Source organism: Triturus cristatus, chromosome 9 (genome assembly GCF_964204655.1).
Source record: "Triturus cristatus chromosome 9, aTriCri1.1, whole genome shotgun sequence".
NCBI lineage: Eukaryota > Metazoa > Chordata > Amphibia > Caudata > Salamandridae > Triturus > Triturus cristatus.
Window position 1 is genome coordinate 1,015,237,259 of NC_140592.1, and position 26,884 is coordinate 1,015,264,142.

General features: G+C 46.3%; 1 protein-coding gene across 1 annotated transcript in view; it reads left to right on the forward strand.

The window, feature by feature from the left end:
• The window catches only part of ANGEL1 (angel homolog 1), a 332,990-nt gene extending 307,499 nt beyond the window's left edge, over positions 1–25,491 (forward strand). Inside the window, exon 10 of the mRNA XM_085626689.1 lies at positions 23,898–25,491. Coding sequence (XP_085482815.1) covers positions 23,898–24,058 — 161 coding nt within the window. The 3' untranslated portion in view covers positions 24,059–25,491. The remainder of the gene's footprint in view (positions 1–23,897) is intronic.
• The last annotated feature ends 1,393 nt before the right edge of the window (positions 25,492–26,884 follow it).

Consider the following 26,884-nt stretch of genomic DNA (forward strand, 5'->3'; position numbering starts at 1 on the left):
AGTGGGAAATAATTGTGCAAGTCCTACACCCATTCTTCCATCATTGGGGACAACCGGACATAGATCGACACCACAAAACGCAAAATGCCAAAACTTCGCCCTCAGGTTCCAACATCCAGAATCCAAGGGCAATGCACTATGGATCAATTGGTGAGGAATACTTGCTTACGCTTTTCCACCTCTCCCCTTGCTTCCATTTGTCATTCATAAACTAAAACAGACATCCCTCACCCTGATACTAATTGCTCCAACATGGGCCAACCACTGTACACAATTCTGCTGGAGATTTCGGTATTACAACATCAATGGTTACCCAACCGAGAAGATCTTCCCACACAGAACAAAAGAGCAATACTGCATCCAAATCCCAGATCTCTCAATCTTACGATTTGTCTCCTGAAGTCTTAGAATTCGGATATCTAAACTTACCAAAAGAATGTATGGATATCCTAAAAGAGGCAAGAAGACCCACAATAAGAGCATGCTATGCAACAAAGTAGAAATGCCTTGCTTATTACCTCTATTTAAAAGACATTAATCGTACACAAGCATCACCTTAAAACATATGTCACATGCTTCATTTACAAAATGTAGGTTTGGTCTTTATCTCTATTAACAAAACTTCTCGATTTAGAATTCCTGTAATTAAAGCTTTTTTTACTAGGACTTAAGAGTTATTCCACCTTGAGCACCATCCACACCAAGGTGGAATTTAAATATTGTGCTAACAAGGTTATGGATCCTCCATTTTAACCACTGCATACATGCCAATTGCAGTTTCTATCATGCAAACTTGCTTTTCTCATTGCAATTACCTCACTAAGAATAGTAGGAGAAATTCAAGAATTGACTTTAGAAGTACATAGAGGTTGTAGGAACCAACCCTAAATCCTTACCTAAAGTAATATCGGAGTTTCACATGGCACAATCTATAGAGTTACCTGTATTCTTCCCTCAACCAGAATCAGTTGTTGAAAGAGCGTTACATACATTAGATGTCAAAAGAGTACTAATGTTCTATAGAGATAGAACACAATCTTTCCGTAAAACACAACAACTATTTATGTTGTTTCCAAACCCACATACGGGTAAATCAATCTCTAAATCAAGTAGTGCTAGTTGGATAGTAAAATGTATCCAAACATGTTATGCTAAAGCCAAAAGAACACCCCCCTATTCCACCAAGAGCCCACTCTACACGCAAAAAGGGGCTTCCATAGCATTTATAGGGAATAGTCCCATAGCTGACATATGTAAATCAGCTACATGGACTACTTGTACAAAACATTATTGTGTAGATGTTATGGCAAGACAACAAGAAAATGTTGGTCAGCTGTACTGCATATTTTATTTCCAACAAATGCACCAAGCATAAGATAATCACAGCTTACAAGGAGAACTGCTTTTTAGTCTATGCTAAGCATGTATATCTACAGCCACACATGCCATCAAACGGTGAATGTTACTTACCCAGTAAGCACCTGTTTGTGGCATGTAGTGCTCTAGATTCACAGACGCCCACCCTCCTCCCCGGTGAAGTGTGATCTTTGCATTTATATACATATATCATACATTTACTAAATTGTTATCTCTGTAGCATAAGCTATCCTTTCACTCCACCCTCACCCGCCAAAGGGAAAACAAACAATAGAGTCGATGACCATGCATGCAATGCATGCAAGAGGAAGAGTCATAACTCATGACTGGAAGAAGTTCTTCCAGGAAAAACAAATTGCACACTTCCGAGCCCAATACTAGATGGCGGACTTATTCTAAGCATGTGAATCTACAGCACTACATTCCACAGACAGATGCTGACTGGGTAAGTAATATTCACTATATATATATATATATATATATATATATATATATATATATATATTTTTTTTTTTTTTTAAATTTTTTTTTTTACCTACACACATCTATGTGTTGTCGTAGAGAGACACTGACTTCAGGCCATTATCTTTTTCAGCAGCAGCGGGGTATAAGATCACAGGGACATACATTGACAGTGGGTCAGAAGTATGTGAAGTGTACAACAATGGGATAGAGGGACACTTGTGCTCAATGCATTAAATATATTCTGATAGATACTTCTAACCACATATTCCTCACTTTGTAAATATCCCCAGGCGCCAGACTGGACTCAAAAACTAAAAAAGCAGTGCTTCTGCATGCCGGTAGGTGGTGCAGTGCGACTCTGCCACAACTCCGTTCCACTCCGGAAGTGATGAACAGAGTCGCGTAAAAGTACCTCAGGACACGTTTTGCAGAGCTCTGCTCCTCTTCTTTTTCATAGCTTGAAGAGATTTTTTGCTAACATCTTTTTATTTCTTTCAGTGTGCAATGAAACATGTCACTTCCTAAGACTATAGGGTTAAGAGACTGTCGCAAACCGATGTCTGTGACAGATTCCCAACGAGGTGTGCATTTAGGTTTGGCACATGACTCCAAAGCCTGCAATGACTGCGCCCAGTTGAATCCAAAAGCCATCAGAACATGCAAAGCTCTACATAGCAAACACAGCAGGAGTCCATACAAGTCTCGCTTCCGGTCAAAGTCAAGAATGTGCACCCCCTCCCTCTCCCAAAGTCGTTATTGCTACACATCTGAAGCTATAGAAACCCTCTGCGGACCCGACGGAGTTCAAGAATTTCAGGCCCATCTCCCTGCTTCCATTCGCAGCCAAGGTCATCGAAAAGGCCGTCAACACACAGCTAGCAAACTTCATCGAAGCTAACAACGTCCTGGACAGCTCTCAATCCGGATTCCTAAGCAACCAAGCACCGAGACTGCCCTACTCGCTGCCACCGACAACATCCGCTCCCTCCTCAACCTGGGCGAAATGGCAGCCCTCATCCTCCTGGACCTCTTGGCTGCATTCTACTCCGTCTCCCAGTGCACCCTAGCCACCAGACTCCATAAGGCCAATATCTACAGTAAGTCCCTCGACTGGATACAATCCTTTTTTTCCCCGAGGTTTTACATAGCGCGACCTTGACCTGAAGGTATTAGAGCACTTTACATGAGCAACAGTTGCGTTACATAAGGACACATTCATTTTTGTTAGGCAAGTGGATATTACGTGATTTGCCCAGAATCACAGGATGTTGAGCGTCGTTGCAGAGATTCAAACCCGTTGCCTCAGATTTGAGATAGACCGCCCTAGCAGTTAGGCTACATCCTCTCCTCCTTCCTCACCGGCAGAACTCAGTGGGTCAGACTCGCTCCCAACCTCTCGGAACCGACAGAGGCCAACTATGGAATGCACCAGGGCTCCTCCCTCAGCCCCGCCCTATTCAACGTCTACATGGCCCCCCTCCCAACCATCATCAGGAACCACGGGCTCAACATCGTCTCTTATGCTGATGACACAGAGATGAACCTCTACCTCACCAATGGACCCAACATCACCAAACACAACTTCCAAGAAGGGATGAAAGCCGTCGCCACCTGGCTGAAGAACAGATGCCTGAAACTCCACTCAGAAAAGACAGAAGTCCTCATCCTTGGCTCCACTCCTTCCACATGGAACGACTCCTGGTGACCCTCCGCCCTCGGAAATCACCCCCACCAACGGACCACGCATAAAACCTCTGCATCATACTAGACTCATTGCTCACAGTGAACTGCCAGATCAGTGCCATGCCTTTGAGCTGCTTCAACACCCTCCGTGTGCTTCGAAAGACATTCAGATGGATCCCAACCGAATCTAGAAAAACTGTCATGCATGAAACGTTCTCTCGGCCAGAGCCAACAAGAAACTCCTTCGCAAACTCCAGACTGTCCAGAACGCCGCAGCCAGACTGTGATGTGACTCGACATTACCCGTCGCAATCACATCACCCAAAACCTACACGATCTCCTTTCAAACTCTTCACCCATTCATACAAGGCACTTCACAACACCAGACCCGCATACCTGAACAGTCACCTCTCCTTCCATGCACCCAAAAAAAACCTCCTATCAGCCCAGCTCTCTCTGGCCACCGTCACACATATCAACAAGACCAGAACAGGAGGAAAATCCTTTTCGTACCTCGCAGGCAAAGCCTGCAACATACTCCACCTCCGGCAGTCTCCCACATTTACCCAGTTCAGGAAGGACCTCAAGACCTGGCTCTTTGGGTGAGCCTAGCACTCCATGGAGCCGCCCCGCCCCCTCCCCCAATGCCTTGAGACACTCACAGGTTTAGTAGCGCTTTACCAACTCTGATTGATTGATTGAACTCATGGTCGAAGACTCCAGTTAAGTCTGAGAAGAAACACAAGAAGTCTCCCCAGCCTCTTCCTCCCACTCTTGTTCTCCAAGGAAGGTGTAATGGGCATCACCGTGCCCCCAAGTCTCACACCTGTTCCATTGAGGAGCAAATTCCAGTTTTGGTTCTGATGCACCCTAAGTTCCCAGGTCCATCGACGACGTTAGAGCAGGTTGAAGCCTAGAGAGACTGTGCTGCATTTATTTGGCATGCTTCTGCATGCATCTCCAGTGTGTTAAAACCAGCAAGTCCATCCTCCACATCATCTGTGCCCCTTAAGCCCACTTTGGATTCCGCACCATCAAATCAGAGGTTGAGTTTTTGGCATCTGACCTCTGTGTCAACTAGAGGTCGGACGCCAAAATCTGCAACAGTATCTTGGACATCAACACCGGAGCCGATGTCTGAGAAGGATCCATAACCTATTGTGGTATCAGACTCTGAGCTGAATTCACCAAGGCTGCTCCCAGATCCTGATGTGGCACAGCCAGTTGACAATTCCTCCAACTCAGACACTAATTTCATTACAGTGTAGTAGCACACAGACAGTGCCATGACTTTTTTGGCTAAGACTCCAACCAGAGTCAGCTATATGGAGATGACAATGGAGACGATGGGGAAGAGTTTTGCCTCACCCTATGATGAGAAGGACTGGTAGAGCATTCTACAAGATGCCACTGGGTTAGATACCTCATTGGAAAATGGGTTGGTACCCCATTCCAGACATCCCCCACTCCTCCCTTGCAGACAAGCAGTGGAAGAAAGTACATCCTTTGCAACAGTCATTGGGAGGTATGCTGAAGTCCTTGACCTTAACCTCTCCACTATGGATGTTAAAAAATGTTCTTACTGAGTTCCTTCAGCCTGGCCAGACACTGACTGAACCTCTTCTACCTTTCAAAGAGGATCTCACTGATAAACCTCTGGGCACATGTGCAAAGCTTTGTTTTGGCCCTCCATTCAGTCACCAGGTCGCATGCTGCCCTACTACACTCCCAGGCAACTCAGAGTTTATAACCCTGCATCCAGCTCCTGAGAGTTTGGTGGTGCAGGTGTCCACCAGCAGAGTGAATCCTAACAATTTTTTGACTACTCCCTCTGGCAGAGTTCACAATTATTGAAATCTTTGTCAAGAGAATGCTATCATCGACCAGCCTTGACTTGACCTTGTTCAAACCAAGGTGCCTTCTAAAAAACAATACTCCTGCACTATTGGGTAAGGGTAAGGATATCGTACCGGCAGTCCCAGAGGACTTACAGGTTTCATTGGCTCAAACCATTGAGGATGACCGGGATGCCGCCACTGTTGTCATTTGCTCAGGCCTAAATGCCTCTTATTGTCTAGGAAGGGTTATTGGGACAAGCGTAGTGTTTCTGATGGATACATCTGCCAGTGGAATCCTCACCTTGTGAATATCCCCTGCGCCAGCATTCCACTGAACTTTTCTTCCCCAGCATTCCACGTCGACGTGGGCGACGTCATAATACACTGGCTCCGCACGCGACTCCGATCGACGTCACCGGAGCCATAAGAAGCCCACGTCGGCGTGATGACGTCAGTTCCCTTTTTTCCGCGCCTTCGACGCGCAACGGTTTTTCTCCAGTGCTACTTTGTAGTTTGGTCGTGTATCTCTCTTTTCTTCGACAATGTCTTCGACTAGGAAGTCGGGCTTTAAGCCCTGTAGGGAGTGTGGAGGCCTGATGTCGATTACGGATCCTCACCAGAATTGTTTATGGTGCCTTTCCTCGGAGCATGGTATGGAGGAGTGCGGATGCTGTAAAAGCATGAACCCGAAGGCACTCAAGGAAAGGAAGACCAAGCTCTTCATGAAGAAGATTGGTGAGGAAAAGAGAGGGAGGAAGAAGGAGAGATCGAAGAGGGAGTCATCGACTTCGAGGTCGTCGAGGTCGAAGAAACACCATAAAAAAAGTAAACATTCTAGACGTCGATCTTCGAAGTCCAAGAAATCGAAGTCGAGTTCGGCTTCGTCTCATCGACGTCGGAGCAAAGGTTTGTCTCCTTTTCCTTCGCCTTCAAGGTCTCCGGAAGGTTCTCCTTCGAGGAAGCAGACTCCGATTCAGTCTCCGTCGAGGTCTTCGGCTCCGTCTAAGACGTCGACTCCGGCCCGTGTGGAGTCGGATGCTTCTATGCATGAGGAGCAGGAAGAGTCGGTTCCAGTACCTGAAGAATCTGAGGCTCCAGTGGAGGATTCTGCGGAGCCAGTGCCGGAGGCCCCACAAGAGGTTCCTTTTCCTCAGTTCCCAGCCCCGGGTACGGATTCGGCTAATTTCCTGAATGCTATGTATGGCATTTTTAATAGGGCGGCCTACCCATCCGGAGCACCAGCTGGTCCCGTGGGTCCGATGGCCTTTACAATGGGGGTGCCACAGCAGTATGCTCACGCCCCCTTTATGCCCTTTATGCCGATGGCGCCTTCTTGGCAGTTTCCGGCGCCGCCTGTGGATTCGAATCGACCTCGGAAGGTTCGGCAGGCTTCGGATCCTCCTTCGACGCCGAGAGTGGCTCCATCGACGCCGATGCCGACTCCGTCGACGTCGAAGCCGACTCCATCGACGTCGAGGCTGACGCCGTGTCTGGCACCGTCGACGCCGGTTCCTCTGGTTCCTCCGACGCCGCGTACGACGTCGCCGACGTCGGTTCCCCGAATCCGGTCGAGGAGGGAAGCCCAGAGGGTGTTGGAGGAAAGAAGATATCGAGAGGTGGAAGAAGGTGAGGTGGATTCTACTTCTCCGGACGAATTTGAGGGCATTGAGGTTGCCAGTGGACTGGATACGACCCCAGAGTGGGAACATGCATCTACCAGTTCTTCTCCTCCTCATGAGTTGGCTCCCTATCATGTAGTGATAAAGAAAGCAGCGGAGCTACTGGATTTACAGCTGCCTTCTGTTGAGTATAAATCCAACCTGCTCACAGAAGTGTTACATTCTCCATCTTCGACATCGGAGCCCTTGTTGCCTTTCAATGAGGCCTTATTGGAGCCGGTATTAGAGGTATGGAAGAAGCCCCTTTCATCTCCTGCAGTGTCTAGGCAGGTGGCAAGACGGTACAAGGTTGCACCTGGGGATCCTGACTTTTTATCCACTCATCCGTCCCCGGACAGTTTAGTTGTGCAGGCCTCATGCTCTAAGCACGCTTCTGGTGCCTTTCCTCAGACGCCTGCTGACAGGGAGTCCAAAAAGGCTGATCAGGCAGCCAAAAAGACCTTTTCGACAGGAAGCATGGCGTTAATATCGACTAATGCTACATGCCTGCTGGGGCGTTACGTTCACGCTCTAATGGATTCCATTAAATCCTTGGCTCCTAAGTTGCCTGAAGGGGATAAGTCATCCTTCATGGAGGTTGTAGCGGACACTCAGGCGGCTGCCAGGCAAGTTATCCAGTCAGGGTTGGATACAGCGGACTCCGTGGCAAGGATAATGGGGTCTTCAGTTGCTGTGAGAAGGCAGGCTTGGCTCCGTAACTCTGGTTTCTCAGCGGATGTTCAAGCTACGCTGGTCGATCTTCCGTTTGATGGTCAGAAGCTGTTTGGGGAGAAAGCGGACTCTGCCCTTCAGCGTTTTAAGGACAGCCGATTGACTGCGAAATCCTTGGGCCTGCAAGTACCGGCGAAGGGTTCGACCTTTCGAAAATTTAGGGGCTTTGGGCGATCGTCTTTTCGCTCTTACCGGCAGCCCCAGCAGCAGCAGCAGCAGCAGCTGCAGAATCCCCTCTATAAGTCTTATAGAGGGAGGCAAAGGGGTCGGAGAGGTTCTGGACGCAACCCCTCTTCTTCCTCCTCCTCTGCTCCCAATGAGGCTTCAGGGAAGCAGTCCTAGATTCCCCATCCCGGATCATGTAAGGCCTGTGGGGGGTCGGGTGTCCTACTTACTACGGGGTTGGAAATCGGTTACAACAGACCTTTGGGTTTTGAACCTCGTGGAGACTGGGTACGCCCTTCCCTTTCGGGAGTTTCCTCCCCCTTACCCTCCTTGCCAAGGTTATTGCTCGGAAGACCATCTACTTCTCCTGCAGAAAGAAGTTCTAGCCTTGCTTCAAAAGGGTGCGATAGAGGTGGTTCCGGAGCAGGAAAGGGGTCAGGGATGCTACTCCCGGTATTTTCTGATCCCCAAAAAGGACGGCAGGTTGCGTCCGATTCTGGACCTCAGAATCTTGAACTTTTACCTGAAACAGGAGAAGTTCAAGATGCTGACCCTTGCGCAGGTCCTTCAAGCGTTGCAGCAAGGAGACTGGATGGTGTCGCTCGACTTGCAGGATGCGTACTTTCATGTCCCAATCCTGAAGTCGCACAGGAAGTATCTCCGTTTTACGGTTGGGTCGCAACATTACCAGTTTGCGGTCCTCCCGTTTGGTCTTACTACCGCACCTCGAGTCTTCACAAAGGTGATGGCAGTGGTGGCTGCTCATCTCAGGAGGTCGGGGATTCCAGTTTTTCCCTACCTGGACGACTGGCTTCTGAAGGCAGAGTCCCCAGAGATGGTGCAGCGTCATCTGCAGGTGACAACTCAGCTGTTGTTCGACTTGGGTTTTTCGATCAATGTGCCCAAATCTCACCTGGTGCCCTCTCAACGCAACCTGTTTATAGGGGCAGTACTGGACACTACTGTGTGTCGAGCATTCCCTCCTCCTCAAAGGATTCTCGACATTCAGGAGTAGGTCCCTTTATTCCACAGTGGAGCGGTTGTTCCAGTTCTGAAGGTCCTTCGCCTGCTCGGTCTGTTCGCTTCTTGCATTCTGTTGGTCAACCATGCACGCTGGCACATGAGGGCGCTCCAGTGGTGCCTCCGCAAGCAGTGGTTTCAGCACAACGAAGATCTCAGGGAGTCAATCAAGATATCCAGAGAAGCTGCAGCGGATCTTTCATGGTGGGGCGTAGAGGGCAATCTGTCGCAAGGAAAGCCCTTCCATCTGCCTCCATCGGTGGCCACAGTGATAACGGATGCATCCACCCTAGGGTGGGGTGCTCATCTGGGGGATCTGGAGATCAAGGGTCTTTGGTCTCCAGAGGAAAGGTTGCTTCACATCAACCTTCTGGAATTGCGGGCGATTCGTTTGGCGCTCAAGGCCTTCCTCCCTTCCCTTCGCGGTCAGTCGATTCAAGTCCTGACAGACAACACGACCGCGATGTGGTATGTCAACAAACAGGGGGGAGTAGGGTCTCTTTGTCTTTGCAGAGAGGCCTTACATCTATGGTCCTGGGTTCAGGACAATCAGATTTGTCTGATGGCAAATCATCTGGCCGGGGTGCTGAACGTGCGTGCGGACAGTCTCAGTCGGCAGTTCTCCGCCGACCACGAGTGGAGGCTCCATCCGGAGGTAGTTCGTTACGTCTTTCGGACGTGGGGGACTCCTCGGGTGGACCTGTTCGCCACCCGCGAGAACGCGCACTGCCCGTCATTCTGCAGTCTCCAGTTTCCGATGCAGGGGGCATTGGGGGACGCGTTTCAGTTGAGTTGGGGCTCGCGACTCCTTTACGCGTTTCCTCCCATACCCTTGATTCCTCGGGTTCTGAGGAAGATTCGCCAAGACCGGGCCCAAGTTATTTTGGTGCCCCGGATTGGCCAAGAAGGGTGTGGTACACAGATCTTCTCCACCTCTCCTCGTGCCCTCCGCTCCGTCTCCCTCTGAGGGCAGACCTCCTCTCGCAGTCGGAGGGGCAGGTTCTACACCCCCACCTCCAGAGCTTACACCTTCATGCCTGGAGATTGAACGGGGCAACCTGAATTCCTTCTCTCTCCCACCTGATGTGGTGGACGTTATTTTATCGGCCAGGCGACACTCCACCAAGTCCATTTACTCCTACAGGTGGTCTAAGTTTGTAAAGTGGTGTGGAGAGAGATCCATTGACCCTTTAAAGGCTCATCTTTCTGATGTGCTTCAGTTTGCTCTTTCCTTGGCTCAGCAGGGCTGTGCTGTGGCCACGGTCAAGGGCTACCTTTCGGCCTTATCGGCATTTCTGTGCCTCCCAGATCAACCTTCGCTATTTAAATCTCCGGTTGTTCTGAGGTTCATCAAGGGCCTTACAAACGTGTTCCCTCCCACTCCATTTGTAATGCCTCAGTAGGACCTTAATCTTGTTTTAACCTTTCTAATGGGGTCCCCTTTTGAGCCTCTTCATACTTGTCCATTGAGGCTGTTATCTTTTAAGGTGGTTTTTCTTGTGGCCATAGCCTCGGCAAGGAGGGTGAGTGAACTTCAAGCTCTTAGTTCTAAACCCCCGTTTTTATCATTACATGCTGAAAGGATGGTTCTTAGGACCAGGGCTGCCTTCCTGCCAAAAGTTGTTACTCCTTTCCATTTGGGGCAGTCTATTACCCTCCCTGTTTTCTATCCACCCCCTCATCCTTCCAAAGAAGAGGAAAGACTCCATCGCCTTGACCCGAAGAGGGCTATGAGTTTTTATTTGGACAGGACCAAGAACTTTCGTATTGATGACCAGCTCTTTATTGGCTACATTGGTCGTTCTAAAGGGAAGGCGGTGCACAAGCGCACGCTGTCAAGATGGATTATACTGACCATCAAGATCTGCTACGCCCTGGCTGGTAAGACTCCTCCTGAGGGTATTCGTGCTCACTCTACTAGAGCTAAGTCTTCAACATCTGCTCTGGCCCGGGGTGTTCCTGTGGCAGATATTTGTAAAGCCGCGACTTGGGCCTCCCTCCATACTTTCGCAAAGCATTATTGCTTGGACTCTGAGATGAGGAGGGAGGGCCACTTTGCGCGCTCTGTGTTACAGGACTTTCTGGTGTAGAAAGGTGGACACCCTCCTCCGGGAGTGGGGACTGCTGTGGGAATCTATTCACAAGGTGAGGAATCCACTGGCAGATGTATCCATCAGAAGAACAAGTTACTTACCTTCGGTAACGCTTTTTCTGGTGGATACAGTATCTGCCTGTGGATTCCTCACTGGCCCACCCGCCTCCCCGTTGTCCATCTTTCTATACCTAATGTCCTGTTAATAATGTTTCAATCCATTAATCTAATGTTGATATTTCAAGATGTATTAATACTGTCTGAGGCATTATGTCTTTCTTTTGCCTGTTTCTTTATTCTCCACACTGGGTGTGTTGCTTTGCATATTGTGTACTGTGTATACTGTGTATGTATATTGCTGTCAGTCCGTCCATGTGCCTCGTAGGCACGGAAAAAAGGGGCGGAACTGACGTCATCACGCCGACGTGGGCTTCTTATGGCTCCGGTGACGTCGATCGGAGTCGCGTGCCTGAGCCGGTGTATTATGACGTCGCCCACGTCGACGTGGAATGCTGGGGAAGAAAAGTTCCGTGGAATGCTGGCGCAGGGGATATTCACAAGGTGAGGAATCCACAGGCAGATACTGTATCCACCAGAAAAAGCGTTACCGAAGGTAAGTAACTTGTTCTTCAGCACAACACATGGATAAGAGCCACAGGCTTCTCTGTAGAGGACCGGGCATCCCTAATTTACATACTCTTCAATGGTTCCAGCATGTTTGCTGAGAAGATGGGCTTACCCTAAAGCGTTTTAAAGAGAGGCAAGTGACAGCATGCTCTTTGGACCTTTCTGCAGCAGTCTGGCAATCCTCACTAAAGTTTCCCCCATTTTGGCGATATGCTCGGGCTTTGGCATATCAATAGCATCAGACTTCGCCTCATGCACAAGAGGCCCCTCAGCTGATCCGAGGTTGGGCCTTGAGCCTGACAGATAACAATGAAGTCATCCTGGGCAGAGAACCTCCCAATCCCCTACTGCTCCCGCAACAACTTCAAAACCTCTTTAGTGCAGCCTTGGTGGCACACTGCCACCAAGTAAGATGACGAGTCAGCCGCTTCCATCAGGAGTGGCTGGCCATTACATATGGGCAGGCCCTGTTGCAGAGCAGCGCACCCATTTTGATTATTTTGATTAGCCTGATTAATCTAACAAGCTTTGAGTGCACTGTACTATTCTGGTTCCTCAGACTATTGCATCCGACAGGTGGGTTCTTCAGATTGTCCAACAGGACTACGATCTGCTGTAGTATTCGACCAGCTGTACTTGCCACCTACCCCAGAGCAACTTTCAGAGGACCGTCTGTCTGTTTTGTGCCAGGAGGTGCAGATTGTTTTGTCAGAGGAGCCATAGAGAGGGTACAAACCCCACAAGAGGCAATGGTAGGTTATTCAACACTACTTTTTTTTGCAGAAGAAGGAAAAAGGCCTTCATCCTGCTTTGGATCTTCACCCCCCTCAGTGACTTCCTATGAAAGGACACACTCAGGATGCTCATGTTGGCCTGGGTTCTATCCGTCATGGATTCTGTAGACCGAATGGTGGTGTTGGTCTTGCAGGACACTTATTTTCACAACATGGTCCTGCTGGCCCACAGGTGGGCCACCAGCACATTCCATTTGCTGTGCGCCCTTTCAGGCTCACCAGTGCCCCTCGGGTGATGGTGGTGGTCTCTGCCTACTTTGGAGATCAGTGCTACCTGTCTTTCCCTACCTTAATGACTGACTATTGAAGGTGGTCTTGCCACAGTAAGTCATACACCACCTCAATCAACCTGTCAAAGTCACACCTGACCTTTCTGCAGAGTCTTCAGTTCATCTGAACCTTCCTGGATAAAGATTGCCTTTGAGGCCTTTTCTCTGGACTGACAAGTCCAGGACATTTGGGCTGGGATCCCAACGTTTCAGCCATTCTCCTGGATGGCTGTGAGACCTCTTGGCCAACCAACCTCCTATATCTTGCTGGCCGACCATGCCAGATGGCACATGTGAATTCTACCTAGATGAAAAAGATGGCCGCGAGGAGGGAGCACTAACATCTGTGCTCCTGACACCGGGATCACCTATGCTGTGTAAATCCCAGCTGCCCCCCTCCATCTCCCCCACAGAGAACGAGGACTCACCGGGCACCATACCAAGGTGGGGCAAGCCTGAACCACGCTCCTCCAACTCCAGGAAGTGAAGATACGACGACCAGCACCCGACTCCTCCAGGATTGCAACTGATGCCTCGGAGGTGATCGGCGACCAGCGAATCTCTCTTAACTTCAGGACGCCCTCCACTGGACCCGCAAGAGTCCCTCCAACACAAGACCCTGGACTGGAGCTACAAACAAGTAGTCACCAAACGATCGTGGGATTGAATCGCGAGCCGAAGAAGAGCCCGCTCCGAAGTCCGCCAGTGCCTGTCCCCAAGAGGGCCACTCCCGGCGCTGAATATGCATGGCGCCCAACTACACTGCAGCCCTGATCTAAGGACGCCCTGCACTGGTCCCGTGGGAGCCCTCCGATTCCGAGACCCCGATCCTAAGCCATATACAGCTGGCATTGAATCAATCATCAGTCCAAATTTGCGAGCCTCAGACGAGCCCCGCTCCGGAACCCCCGGAGCCTGTCCTCATGATGGCCGCCCCCTGGCACTGAATACGCAAGGATACTGCGAAATTGACCAATCGTCAACACAATCGGTACAAACGTACTGCAGCAACACTTGCATCCCGACCTGCCAGCCGCAGCTTGAAAGGGATGAAGACCTTGTCTCACTGAGAACAGCACTTCCGTCAGCTTCCTGCCCACAGTGACGGACCTCAAGATGGCCTCCCCTCGACACTGAATGCACAAGGATACTTTGAAACCGACCTATCTTCAACACAGTCGGCACAATTGTACTGCCGCAGCACTTGCATCCCGACCCGCCAGCCGCTGCGTGGAAGGGATGAAGATCACGCCCCACAGAGACCATCGCTTCCCTCAGCCCCCTGCCCACAGTGCCTGACCCTCTGATAGCCACAATAATCTAACTCCCAGAACATCTCACCAAGGAGATACTCTGGACACACAAGCGATCTAACTCAATCTATGACGCAAGACCTAATCTAGAAAGCTTCTGACTGGGAAAATAGCTAAGGTACGAGCCCCGCTACCCACCGTGGACCCAAGCTAATTGACTTCAAGGCCTGACCCCAAGATGGCCGCCTATAGCCCAGCACCATCAGGGCGATCAATTGGCTCAGGCAAACAAGCACCCCACTAAAAGAGTAGCAAACGCACCACCGCCACTCCCCCATCCTAACCAGCCTGTGGCAACCTAGAAGGAATGAGGGCCCCAGAACCGCAAAGATGGTAGTTTCAACTAGCTTTGTGCTCACCAGGCCTGACCCCAGTCTGGCCGCGTAAACCTAACCCCTGAAATCTTCACTGATGAGCTGCTCTAGACCCTCGAGAGTCCTGATAAACCATGGACTCCGGTCTACAACAACCTACAAACTAACATTGGGAAACGAAACATCGTAAACCCCATATACCAACGAGCTCTGACTAAAGATGGCTGCTTCAATCAGCTCTTTGCCTACCTAGCCTGAACCCATAATAGCCTCGTAAACCCAACCCCCAAATCTTCACGGGTGATCCGGCAGTTGACCCTTGGGAGACCTGTTAATCACAGACGCAGGCCTACTAGCAACAAATAAGCTAACTCTGGGAAATCAAGCATTGCAAACCTCGAAATCCCAAAGAGCTCTGCATCACTCCACCGGCCCCAGTGTCTGACCCCTGGAGGGCTACTCTGGGATACATTCCTCCCCTATCTGAATCGCCCAAGCACATCAAACGTCCAGGACCCCCTCTCAGTTTCACGGTCCCCCCTTCAAAGAAATCCAACGACGTTACCGGACACGCCAACTTCCACCACTCCATTTCGACCTACCTGAAACCTCACGGCGCGAGCTTCTTCGCTATCAGCTTCCCCCCAACCTCTCCCTTAAGGCGAGAAGAAACTTCAAACATAGACTGATTAGACAGCACCCAGAAACACTAGTCGCGGACACATACCACTGCTCCTCCAAAGGGCAGATTAAGATGGATTTCATCTTCCACACTGAAAGTCCCGACAACTGGAACGCCACACTCAGAACACAACTTTACATCTCCAAAACCACAACTACTTCGCATAGCTGCAAACTGACGACCTCGCTCCCTAACCGCTTGGCAAGGGGTGGGAACACGTCTGTGACCATCTACACAAATGGCACAGTCCTGATACAGGCAAACAATGAGAACCTAGAAGCCTTCGACTCCCTCTTCCCACACTCCATACCGCCCACCTCCACTTGCTTCGACCTTCCCTGACCCAGTACTCACCCCCAGACAACCTGTCCCGCCAGGGGAAGCATACATTCACTACCACGCCCAACGCCACCACCTCCCTCCCCCCCCCCCCCCGAGTCACCTCCCACTCATTCGCCCCCAGGATTGGCGATCTACAACTCCCAGACGATCACCAAACCCAACTGCCCCCGAACCCCCCACACCAACTCCTTGATCCTGCCCTGCCGACTCCGGGCACCACCCACACTAGCAGACTCCAGGAGGACGAAACCACAACATGACCCTTACCCAAGGTCCCAAACAGAGGCAGCACAGCCCACACAAGGAGCAATATGCATCATAAGTTAGTCACGACCAGGGTCCTTAACAGAGGCAGCGCGGTCCACACAAGGAGCAATAGGCATCATAACTTAGCCACGACCTCCACCACACAAGACAACCCTACCCTAGACTCCATCACCCCCGCCCACGATAACATGTCGCAGCGGCTCACATAACTAGAAAGCCTGCTAGAAACGATATTCGGGGGCCTGACCGAAATTCTAACTAACCTTGACAAGGCCCGAAAGCCTCGTCAATACCCTCTCAGGGCGCCCACCCTGACCAACTCCAAGCATCCAAAACACTCTTCCGGGCTCTTAGCGACCCCCGTGACTCGATCACAGAGACCCTCTAGAAAGGACATTGAGTTCCCGTCACAGAATCCCTTAGAAACCAAAGCCCCCACGCCCAGGTTACAGAGACTCTTAAATACCGACACCAAGATCCCGACACTAAGACCCACAAGTTTCAAAGCCGCAATGTCCCCCGAAGAAGCGACTGGTCTAGGCTCAACATACGACTCCCCCCCCCCCCTACAGACTCTCCTAAATCCAAGATCTAAGTGATCACAGGTTTCAGAAGAGACTACCCCCTCCCGAAACCCCCTCCCTTCCTCACCACCGTACCTAGGGCCTCCACTGGAAAGAACCACAGTGAAAAAGAGCTTTCCACTAACTGCATGCTCATCAACTGCAGATCAGCCTCTATGCATGCAACTGAGCTAGCAGAAGCCATCCTCTCGCAGGACATAGATATTGCGTTCATCACGAAGACGTGGCTCAATTACCTCTCCGCACCATGCTTAGACATTCTTGTGCCCTCAGGTTTTACCATTATCAACAAAGACAGAAAAGACCAATTAGGGGGAGGTGTAGCTATCATACACAAGGACAACATCGCCATCATGGAAATACAACACCAACCTAATTCTTGGTGACCTAAACCTTCGCTGGAATGAAGCGAATAACCCGTTAATTCAAACGCAATCCAACCTTCTCCGTGACAACAACTTATCTCAGCACTGCTCAGAGGAAACATTACCATCGACCACATTCTCCCCGTTGACTGGTCGGACCTTCACATGATTCTATTCCATTTTAACCAAAAAATGCTCTCTCAGCCGCCTGTGCAAGACCCCCCCAAATGGGCCAGAAACCTCACCCAGCTCCCCCTCATCGCCCTTGAAGAAAGGATAACCTCGCTCCTCCCCAGCGCCAACGACCACCTCACCACAACCGAACTCACCTCGCTCTACAATTCAAATATGGTGACCCTGCTTGACCAACTAGCCCCCTTGAAACTAAAAAAAAAAGCCAAGCCATTCCGTCCAGATCATGGTTCAACACCGACACCAACTCCGAAAGGAGACTACTAAGAGCCACAGAAAGACGCTGGAGGAATAATCCTTGTACTACCCTCGCGAACAACTCCGAACAGCCCGCAGGAAGTACAACAATACTATCAAAATCAAAAAATCCAAGTTTTTTCGCTCCGCGCTGGACAGTGCAAAAAATAGACCCAACGAGCTCTATAACATCATCAGGCAATAAACCTCCCAGCCTGCTACATCCTCAATACAGGCATCCAAAGAACTTTGCGCCAACTTCTCCAACTTCCTTAATGACAAGATCACCAAGATCGAACTCTCACTGGACACCAACAGCAACCCCCACAAAGAGCAGCATGGCGCGGGTGTTTGATAATGCTCCCATACCCTCTAACAAATCCTGGCTAATCTTCCACCCCATTCAAGAAGCTGAGATAGTAAAACTTATCTCCACCTCCAAACCCTCTTCTCACGCCCTACACCCTATACCCCACCCCCAACTTGACCAAAAAACTGAAACTCTCCCTAGCACCGCACTCGTGCACGATCATAAACAGCTCCTTGAAAAATGGAGTCGTTCCAGATTGCCTTAAAGTGGGGCAAGTCATGCCACTGCTGAAAAAACCCGGCCTGGACATAAAGAATTTGAACAACTTTAGACCCGTCTCCAACCTTCCTCTTATATCCAAAATCCTAGAAAGATGCGTACTCCAACAACTAATCCAACACCTGGACAACATCGAGCTACTTGAGTCCCATCAGTCTGGCTTTATAAAAGGATGCAGCACTGAAACCGCCATCCTCAACATCATCGACGATATCCACAAATCACTCGACTCAGACCATTGCTGCCTCCTCATTCTCCTAGACCCATCGGCAGCTTTCGACACGGTAGACCACAAACTTCTCATTAGGCTCTCCAAGAAAGAGCCGGACTTGGCGAGGTGATCCTCGAATGGTTTTCATCCTTCCTACCCAACCGCACCCAAAGAATCAATATCAAAAACTTTGCGTCCGACCTGCATCCAGTCACCAAGGGAGTCCCGCAAGGTTCAGTGCTCTTCCCGCAACTTTTCAAAATTTACATGGAACCCCTCACCAAACTACTCAAAAAAGCCAACATCCGCTTCCATCTTTATGCAGACGATACGCAGATCTACCTGGAAACCTCCTCCATCAAGGACATCCAAAGACTCAATGACATACTGAGAGACGTCCAACACTGGCTGTCGAGCAACCACCTTAAACTAAATCCTGATAAAACCGAAATTCTCCTCATCTCGAACAAAGAGGAGAACCCCCAAATTGCTGAATGGCTAAAAGCTATCGATGAGCTCAATGGGAACCTCGCCCTGGCCGACTCGGTCAAATCACTAGGTATCACGCTAGACCCGAAACTGGACATGACCTCACACATCAAGAACTCAGCTAAGCGCGCCTTCCTTAACCTAAAACTACTGAACAAAATATAACCTTTCATCCCACCCAATCATCTCAAACAGGCCACCCAAGCATTGGTGTTGTCAAGACTAGACTAGGGGAATGCAGTCTTCTCAGGATTAGCAAAATTACATCTTGCTCCCGTCAAAACAACGCTCAACGCGGCAGCCAGAATGGTCACCGAAATCAAAAAATTTGATCACATTTCTCCGGCACTCAGAGAACTTAAGTGGCTCCCAGTGGAAATGCGGGCTAGCTTCAGAACAGCCTGCCTCACACACAAAGCCTTGCACACTGGCAAACACGAATATTTGGCGGCCAAACTCAAAAAAGCCAGTCAGACCATGAACCTCAGAAGCTCGAACTCTCTTCTACTCATTCTGCTGAAAACTCGAAAACAAAAAACTGCGGCTCGATCCTTCGCCGGGAGCACGCACAAAATCTGGAACTCTATTCCCCCCACATCAGAACTACTCCCTCTTTTGCAAAATTCAAAAGCCAGCTCAAAGTCCTGTTCCTCGACCGCTCCCCAGGGAACCGATAAGAGCGGCCGGAGCGTGGAAGCAGACACCTCTCACAGCTTCGACTATGTCCGCATGCCACCAAATGACCTACACTATTACTGTATTTTGTGATTCTCTGCATTGTAACTGTTGTGAAGCACTCCAATACCCTCGGGTCAGGCCAGCGCTACATAAAACTTCTTAAATAAAAAATAAAATAAAAATAAATACTGTGGGATCTGATGCCCCTGTGTGCCGAGCACCAGGGGAACCAGTCAAATGCCACCTGGGTGTTGGAGGAGACTGAAAAAGAAATTCAGCAGTTGTGGCTGCTTGACTGGAATTGAACCAGTGGAAGACTTTTCTCCCTACCCCGCTCACATTGGATGGTAGTGATGGACGTATTGCTGCTTTGTTGGGAAGGCCATCTGCAAGATATGGAGATGAGAAGACTCCTGTTTCCAGTGGAGCCCCGCCTCCGCATCAGCTTTCTGGAGTTGCTGGCGATTTGCTTACCGTTGAAGGCCTTCCTGCTCAACATCAAAGGGAAGCTTGTGCAAGTTCTCACGGACAACACCATCATATTGTGGTACACGCAGGGTAAGGAGGGGTCCTTGGTCAGGTGACAGGAGACTCTGCGCCTTTGGAACCAACTGAATTATCAGGCATTTCCCACCTTGTAGGATCCATAAAGACCAGGGCGGACGAACGCAGCCGATGACACCTAGTGGATGACTAATGTCAGTTACACCTGAAGATGGCACAGGGTGATTTCCAGCAATGGGAGGAACTCTGGCTCAGTCTATTCACCACAGCTGAGAATGTGCAATGTCAACGCTTTTGCCTGGTTGGGTTCCCAGAAAGCTCTCTCTTACTGCATTGAGTTGAGCACAGAACTTCTGTATGCCGTCCCACTGCTCCCTATCCTGCTCCAAGTTCTGAATAAAATGATGGGGCCCAAGTCATCCTTGTGGCTAAAGAGAGTATGGCACTTGGACATCTGTCCTCTTTTCAGTCTGTGGCTTTGGGAGACTCTCTGTCGCAGCAGGGCAGCATTTTGCACCTGGGTCTGCACAACATACACCTCATTGCATGGAGTTTGAGTGGCAGCAGTTGATATCCTTTTATCTCCCTCCCAAAGTCATTGATGTAATCCTGGAAGCCAGGCTCCCATCTACAAAATCAATGTATTCTGGGCACTGGCATAAGTTTATGGCTTTGTGCTGCACAAGTTTATGGCTTTGTGCTGCACCCTTCAGAAGGACCCGTTGCAGGTCAAAGTGTTGGATGTCTTTTTTTCCTCTGGCCCAGCAAGAACTTGCAGTGGGCACTTTCAAAGGTTACTTGTTGACTTTTAACATTTGCAGGATCAGCCGTCATCGTCCAAATCACCTGTTGTGATGAGTTTCCTTTAAGGTTTTCAACGTATGTTTCTGCCAAAGCTCTTCGTAATGTCACAGTGGAACTTAACTTTAGCTCTCACTTTCCTCATGTGTACCCTTTCCAAGCCAACGCACTGTTTAATGTTACATCTCTTGGCCTAAAAAACGGTCTTTCTGGTTGAGATAACAAATGCACGCTGTGTAAGTGAGCTTCAGGCATCTCTCAGTCCAGCAACCTTATACCACCTTTTTACTGATCTCTGCTGTGTTCCTGCCACAAGTAATGATGCCCTTTCATGTTGTAAGAGCCATTACTCTTCCAACTTTCTGCTCTGTCTCATCCCTCGAAAGGGGAGTAGAGGCTCCATTGTTTGGAACGGTTTACTGACACAACATCGATGTAAAAAATAACAATGTTAAAAATATCGAGTAAAAAATATAGACAACAAAAATATCGACTCCTATACTTAAACAGGTCTGTACAAAATAGCCACTAAAAAATATCGAGAAAAAAATAGATGTATAAAATTTCAACTTTTATATAAATATAAAATAATATATGTTCAATATATTAAATATCTTAATAAAATAAATTTGATATACATTTTGATAAAATATAACAAATAAACGTAATAAAAAAAGAAACACACAAACTTAATACTTTATACATAAATAATTACTTTAAAACAATTAATAAACTATTTTTAATTTGTTAAGTTTAAAATAATATAAAAAATAAAAATATATATTAATGATTGAAAATATAAAAAAACTAAAATCTATAACAAATTAAAACTTTAAACTATTAAAAAATATTTAAACTTAAATTTCACAATACAATCAGTGCAATAGTAGGGAAAGTGTTGGATAGCAAAGAGCTAAAAATAACTATTCCCACTCCAGTAAATGCAGCAGTAGGGTAAGTGTTGGATAGCTGAGGAATTACATTTACTATTCCCACTCCAGTTAGTGCAACAGTAAGGAAAGTGCTGTATAGGACAGAGATAAAAATTGCTATTCCCATTCCAGTGAGTGCAATATTAGGGATAGTGTTGGATAGCGGAGAAACAAAAATTCCTATTCACACTCAAACAGTTAAAAAAAATATATATATATATATATATATATATATTCAAAATATCATAAAAATAAATAAACAATATTTAAAAAATGAAACATTAAATATATAAAAAGAAACAATATTATAATATTAATTACATATTACAAAAACCTACAAATATTATATAAAACAAAATAATCAAATTAATTCAATTTAAACTAGAAAATATTTACAAACAAAAAATTAATACATAAATGTATTTCTTTATTTCCTACCCTATAACACCACACCAAAAACACACTTCAACATTTTACATTAAATTTACTTCCATAATTAACATAATTAATAATCAATTAAAAAATATTTTAATAAAAAAAGAATAAACATTAATTGACTACATACGCTTTAACACTATAATATCCACAACACACTCCTAGATTAAACTATAAAATAATAAAACACAATTAAAACGTATTACTATTAACAACTAATAATAAAGTAATTAAAATGTCTTTAATACTCACCATTTACCCCTTTAAAAGTAAAAACAAAACACAAAAAAATAAACAATTACCCAAAATAAATATCAAAAAATTTACATTAATTAACTATATATTAATTCATTAAACACAAATTACTTTCACCCTTTACTCCTATAAACACCTAAAATTAATTACAATTACCATAATGTATTAATTTAATTAATATCAATTTACAAAAAATGTATAATAAAAAATAAACCACTTAACACCCTTTACCCTATAAACTCCAAAACACACACCTAAAATTAATTACACAAATACCATGATTAATTACCAATTAAATACCATTAATTAACAACCAATTATTAATTCATCAATTAAAAATAGATTACTTCCCATCCTTTACACCTAAAAACATCACAGCACACACCTAAAATGAATTACACAATTACCATAATGCAAAGAAGACATTAAGACAGCCATGCAAGAGACTTGAAGCTCCATTTAAACAGTATTCAGCATTTTGTCTTATACTAAGAATTGTCAGCCTGTTCTTTTTAAATCAGGCCTTTGTTATTTTTCAACGGCAGTACATCTCATAGCTATTACTTTATACTGAAACGTTATTGGTGTTGGTCTTTGTTCAAAGTTTCGTAACTAAAAACACAGCCTAGAAGTATAAAATAGCAATATCTTTCACACAAACGTCTTCTAGCCTGAGCCTTTTGATAGTTAAAATTGTCTTTCTTTTCAGATATTTTTCTTTTTCAGTTTTTCGTAGATATAGGATAAATCCAAGGGCTCATTCATGGTTCCTGTTTAACTTAGTTTCAATTTTTCTAGTAGTCAGTCAATTTATCTGCCTTTGACAGCATGGCTAGTGCTCCTGGACGACACTTCCGACCTCATTTCAGTGACCCAACATGCTAATAAGTGGTTCTTTACTGCCCATGGGGTGGCCAAACTGGCGATTCTTCAACACTGGAAATCGACACCGCTTCCCACCTTACAGACTTGGTTGATCAACTTGGAATGCTTTGAATGCCTTATTTATAAGCTAAATGATAAATTGCAGATATTTGAAGAGGTTTTTTTTTTTTAAGGACAGAAGAGACATATATACCCACAAACCCAGGGGGCCTATTGTGTAATTGGTCTTGCTTCATCTTCAACATAGTCCCCTGTGCATCACTCCTTACCTGGTATAATCCATAGATCCACATGCAACCCATCATCAAGTCTGGCCTGCCTTTACGCTTTCAAAGGTGTACTCTGTCCTGCCTTTAGTCTTTCAAAGGTGTATCTAAGAATCACCTGGATTGATGAGTTGCACTGGGGGAAAAAAATCTGATTATTAATTGCTAGTATGTTTTTTACTGAGATGTGTCAAGTTGCACCCTTGACTCTTAAAGATTATTAAACCAGTTTGTAAAGTAAAGGGACTAGTGCATGAAAAACGTTTTCACAGGTTAGTAACACTTTCATGTATCACTTTAAGTATCTTAAAGTTTATACTGTTTGATAGAGCGTATGCGCTGTCACAATAGAGCTATAAATTACTAGGCATAGGTTGGGGAGAGCTTTATCTGTCCATGAGATCTTTCACCATTAATGCTTTTTATGTAAGGCATCACCTCCCTGTGATAGACCAGAAGCTTGTGCTTCAGTATGGATTTTTCATTGAGGAACTTGTTTGTGAATTGTTTATCTCACTGGGAACATAATCACCTGGCCCACAGAGAACACTGTCACAACCCTGGCCTGTAGTTTACATGGCCTTTGTACGGGATGTTTGCCATTAAACTGGTGTAATACTAGTACTGGAGGAAGAGACTTCTGTCTGTAGAAGGGATGTAGCTGCAGAGCAGAATCACATAATGTGAATTTCAAGCAGGTCCCCTCTATGCTCTTCTTTCTTTACCCAGTGCATAGTATGTTTGCTTCTACAGAACAAGTAATTTGCATGCTCTTACAAGACATGTGCCACTCCAGTGTTCTTTTTACAGTTCTTCATTTCTGTTGTTAATTGCAGGTCGAAGGCCCTACCGTAATGGAGCACTAAGATTAATCGGACGCCTCTCCCTTCTCTCCGAAGAAGACCTCTGGGCAGCTGTTGGCCTTCCTAACCCCTTCTGTTCATCTGACCATCTCTGCCTGCTGGCAAGATTTGGAATGGACCTGGTAACGCCCTGAAAAGACCATAGAGGGAGGTTGAGAGAACCATCTGATGCCAGACATCAGCAAGTCTTAGCTCTCGCCTGTCTCGTTTTCAGTTCTTCATTCACATTTCATACCAGCACCCAATTGGGACAATGAGAGAGAATGTGGTCACTCCCCATAGACTGATGTTAAGCAGCTTGGAAACTACTATAACAAAGTTGGGAAGTACTTCTTAAAACAATTCTATGCAGGAAGTTGATACTTAATTGTACAGAAGACTACTGTGCCTTCTTCTTTAAAGGCAATTTTGGATTTATACAGAAAAAGTGCCCTTTGTAGTGATGCCCTATAATATCCCTGCTCAAGTTTACACAGAAGATGAGGCCGCAGTGTGGTCTCTAAATTGTGCAGCAAAAACGCGTGCTGCCGTTATGCTCATCAACCCTAGATTTGTGCCAAAGGCATGCTTTATTGATGCACACATTTGCCTTAGTCTTGTGGCATTGGAGATTGGGAGTGGTAAATACAACTGCGATCTCTGTCTCTATGACCTAGTATTTTTCAGGTAGGTGAAATGTAGCAAAAGATATTTGTAGATAGGACACCATACCAGATCCATTTCAAACAACCTGTGTGGAGATTGCTTGGCTTCACAGGGAGCCCTGGCAAATATTAATCAATATGGAGAGATTGCCCGGTTGCCAGCTACATTCTATTTGATACACATTGTTGACTTCTGACTGTCAGATATTTGACTATAGAATGACACAGTATAATTAGTTTGTCAGATGTCCAACGGCTGTGAGATGGTATCTGAAGCCTATGCCTCCCCTTAATGTGATGGGACTATTGTGGGACGGCAAGTACGCATTGTGGAGCACTGCGGTTAGGCTAAGACAAGACAAAAGGAAGTTCCATTGATCCTCCTGCCCATCCTCACAGAATTCTCAGGAGATGCACCTCTCCATCAAACCAAGGGTGCCTCAGGGCAGCACAGGGTTTTTTTTCCTGAGGACTGAAACCTGCTTACAGTTCCACAATGAATTATTTTAGTGTTAAGTTTTTTTTAGTTTTTTTTTTTTTTAAATTATAGTTTGACAAACATGAAATGTTTGGATTTGTGTCTGCTTATATGTTTTGTTGTAATTTCTAGGTCTTTAGCCCTGGATATCCATGCCTGCAGAGGAAGCACAGAATAACAAAGGATTCACAGGACTATTAGACTGCCTTGCAATCAACAAACTGGCCTAGCCCTAAGTGATGGCATGCGTGCTAAGCCAGTCTGTTTTAAAGAAGAATAATTAGTGCATAATTAATGCATTTATGCAAGCTAAGACTATCAGCTTTACAGTGTTTCAAGTGGGAATAGCATGTTTTGTTTTCATAAAATGCTTGTTTTCATGATTTAGTGTTGACTTTGTATGATGAGTTGGTGTGGCAAAAGATTAAATACATGCAGACATTAAGTGCTTCTTTACTGCCATTTTTCTTCTCTGTCAGAGATTTGGAGGGGAAGAAAACCCTATTTTGAATGGTAGGCATCTGCACAGCATAACACTTCAGTCCCCTCCCTTTAGTCCAGAATAGGCTGGTAAAAGAAGGACACTGTAACAAAGGTCAGTATCCCTTTTAGACATCTCCTGAATAATTGCCAAACATGTCAGTGATACTATTGTGTCAGGACAAACTCTGAGGCCCTATCTCTAAGTTTGTTAACCTACTAGTCCCTGATAGCCATCTTTGTTTCTCCTTTATATAATCTTCATTAAATTAATGAAAACTGAGTATTTACATCAATGGGTGACATCAAAGAGAACACTTTATCTAAACTAATGTAATGTTTTTTGCCTTGTTTGTTTATAAAACAGCAATTAGAAATAAAAGTACTGGTAAGACTTTAGGGAAATTTAAATAAAGTTTGAATCATTTCACTATAAAAAGAAAACATGCACAAAATTTGGATAGATTGACTTCCATACAGAAAGGTATTTTAACTTGGCCTCTACAATGTATGCAGTTTGCTCCCCCCTGCACCCTCAGACATTGCAAACTATTTGGTGCTTCAAAATGCCAGCAGTTTTGACACCTCTCCGGAAACAGAGAAGGAGTGCCATTCGGCGCCGGCACCTCCTGAGGTAGCCTTCTTAGAAAAGACATGCTAAATTATTTACAGCTGCCTACCATTGAGGCAAAATCTAATATTCTTATAGAGATATTGGAGACCACTTCAGCACCATCCAAACCTCTGCTACCATTCAATGATGTTAAGCTTGAACCAATCAAAGCAGTTTGGGACAAGATGTAATCTGCCCAGCTGTGAGTAGACCGATGACTCACCAATATTGTCCGGCCTTGGCCTTGCCATCTACAAAGAATTTCGTCTATGGCAGTAATCTCAATTAAGACAGCCAATACCCTGGCAATTCTATGTTCCTATGATCGCCAGATGTGGTATGACTTTGCTCCTTTATTGGAGCTCATTCCTCAATATAAGAAGGAAGAGACAAAAACGATCCTAAAAGAAGGGGAGCTTCCATCTTACCTCATTATTTTCTGTGTCTGTATCTTGAACACAGGTTTTCACCAACTGGCGGAGGTACTGTACTAAGAAGATAAGGCTGGTTAAAGTCTACAGCCTTCCTTTCTGAGGTCTAATCCAAGATTCTGGATATTCCTTTTTATGGCCTCACTCTCTTTGGCAAACATGCAGATGAGGCTTTGCAAGGTCTTACAACTAACACTGACCCCGCAAAAGGCATTAGGACTTACAGTATCGTAGGTTTGATGTATCTAATTTTCATAGCTCAAGAAGATTACAAAATTTCATATCAATCAATATGGAGATCAGGGACATTCATA